The 2,557-nt window shown below is 20.2% G+C and overlaps 1 protein-coding gene across 1 annotated transcript; it reads left to right on the plus strand.

Moving 5' to 3' along the window:
• Positions 1 to 1,069: 1,069 nt before the first annotated feature.
• Positions 1,070 to 2,142, plus strand: PGO_004550 (variable surface protein; the record flags this gene model as incomplete). The annotated part of the gene is made up of 3 exons (XM_028691501.1): positions 1,070 to 1,084; positions 1,174 to 1,875; positions 1,987 to 2,142. The coding sequence occupies 3 exons, from the start codon at positions 1,070 to 1,072 to the stop codon at positions 2,140 to 2,142; spliced, it is 873 nt and encodes a 290-aa protein (XP_028547302.1).
• Positions 2,143 to 2,557: the final 415 nt, after the last annotated feature.

Below are 2,557 nucleotides of genomic sequence, written 5' to 3' on the forward strand. Positions count from 1 at the left end.
ATATGGAAATGATAGGGAATGATTTTTTGGATACAGTATTTGAGGGTATTAATGGTATTATTGAGAACAATAAGGAACAAATCATAGATGTTTTTAATGATAAGAAATATAATTTTGAATTTTAAATACATACATATATATATAAAGACATATAGCAAATAAGTCACATTAAATAATATAATATTAAAAATGGATAAACAAAAAATTAAAAAATTAAAATGTGGAAAAATAATATAATTGTTTTAATAACGATTTAATAAAAAAAAAAAAAAAATTTATATATATACAAAAATAATTGTGATTTTAATTCTATATATATATGATATATATATTAAATAATTTTATAATGATATAATAGTGATTAGTTGTTTGCATGTGTGCTTAAAATATCATGAACATCATATTTAAAACGAAAAAAGCCAAAAATATTAATATATAAGTACATTATAATATATAAAAAATAATTTTAAAAATGAAAAAATAACAATAATGAAAAACAAGCCATAAAAATAAAAGTATAAGCACTAAACGCTAAAACTAAAATATAAACATTAACACAAAAATCTAAAAACGAAATAGAAACGCTGAACTATAAATATAAACACAAAATAAAAAATACTAAACCCTGAAACCCTAAACCCTAATACACATATTAACTTATATTACAATGACACCTATTATTATTAAATAGATAGGCATATATTTACACAATACATTAATTTTGAAAAAATTATTCAATATTAAAAAATATATAAATCATCATTCTTAATAAATTGAAAAATTCAGAAATAAAAAAAAAATAAATAAATTCAAGAATTAGAAAAAGAATAAAACAATGAAATATATACATATAAAAATGAAATGAATTGTGAAATTCTTAATAAAAAAGTATAACACTCAAAATATAACAAAAAAAATATTCTATATACATAAATAAATATAAATAGAAAAACAATAAATATTAATGTAAACAAACCTATAATATAAAAATAAGTAAAAACTAAGCACTAATACATTATACCATATATTATGAACCCTAAACCTGTATCCCTTTGTAATATTATATTGAATGGAGAAATATATTGTATGTTCCTTTTAATGAAATGATAATTGCAGTCTTATAATATTCTTATATTTAATTATATATAATCATTATAAAACATTCTTTAATAGATTTCACTTAACTTTTTTTTCGTATTATTTTCTTCTTTTCTGTATGACACTGTTAAAAAATTTCCGTTATGCAAAAAAAAGATAGAAGAAAAAGAAATAAAAGATCCTAGATTGGGAGGTACTTGGAGGAATGAATGTAAAAAATCTGGTTATAATAGTTATTTAAAGGAATTATATACTGATGATATTATATTGGAAAATAAATGTATCCAAGCTATGGAATATTTGTCTGAAATTAATAATGATAGAAATCAATTTTTAACGGATGCCGGTTGTGAATACTTTTACTATTGGATTTATGATGTCCTTATTAAAAGGGACGAAGAAAAAATTAACTATATACAAATGCTATATGATATATTTTTTTCTATATATGAAAATTCCCCCTTTCGAATATATAAATTATGTGATCTGTTTGAGCATACATTTAAAAGTGATGATTTTAATAAAGTCATAGAAGTGTATGATATATATAACTCAATATATGAAAACACTAAGCCAGAAAAAAAAGATGATGCTTTCAAAGAAGCAGTAAAAATCGTGGAACGATATAATAAAAAATTAGAAAGTAAGTCTAGTGAAATTACAGGAATTTTGAAAGAAGAATTCTGTAAAAATAATAGCGGAGTTACAATAATAATTACATTTTTTGTAACAATCATGGTATTCCTTTCTCTAATTATATTGTATAAAGTAAATTATGTTATTATATATAAATATTTATATTATTCTGTAAATCTTTTGTTAACATACAAAAACACTTATTCCAAAATACATATATGTAATACAAATATTCCTTCTTTTTGGAATTAGTTTACTATATTCGGTTCATGGTGGCGCAATATAATAAAAAGAAAAATAATTCGGTGTAATAATACAGATAAAGAATGGAATGCCTATCAGGGATCTGAAATATACAGCACTATATCAAGAGACATTGGAAATAATATATTATACATTTCTCCCTAATTTTACCTTTAAATATATAATACTGTGAATATATTTTTTTTTAAAGGAAGCATAAGAAGGATTAAGTAACATAGAGAATTTTTCATTTAACAACATTATAAAAAATATTACATATTCCATATAATAAAATAATAATTTATATAAATTTTTCATTTATGTTAGGTAGCATAGATAAAATTCTATTGACACTACATGAAACTGTTCTACAATATTTTAAAAAGTGCGTAAAAATAAAATACTTTAATTTAGTGATATATTTACCGAAATATGATGCATGAATACTTTGTTTCTGTGTTACAAAATTATATATTTTATATAAAATATAATATACTATGTAGATTAAGGTTGATATGCAAATATAAAATATAAATTGTTGTTATCATTGCATATAAATACGTAAAATATGTGTATATCA

Source organism: Plasmodium gonderi (assembly GCF_002157705.1).
Source record: "Plasmodium gonderi DNA, contig: Pgo-contig_997, whole genome shotgun sequence".
Taxonomy (NCBI): domain Eukaryota; phylum Apicomplexa; class Aconoidasida; order Haemosporida; family Plasmodiidae; genus Plasmodium; species Plasmodium gonderi.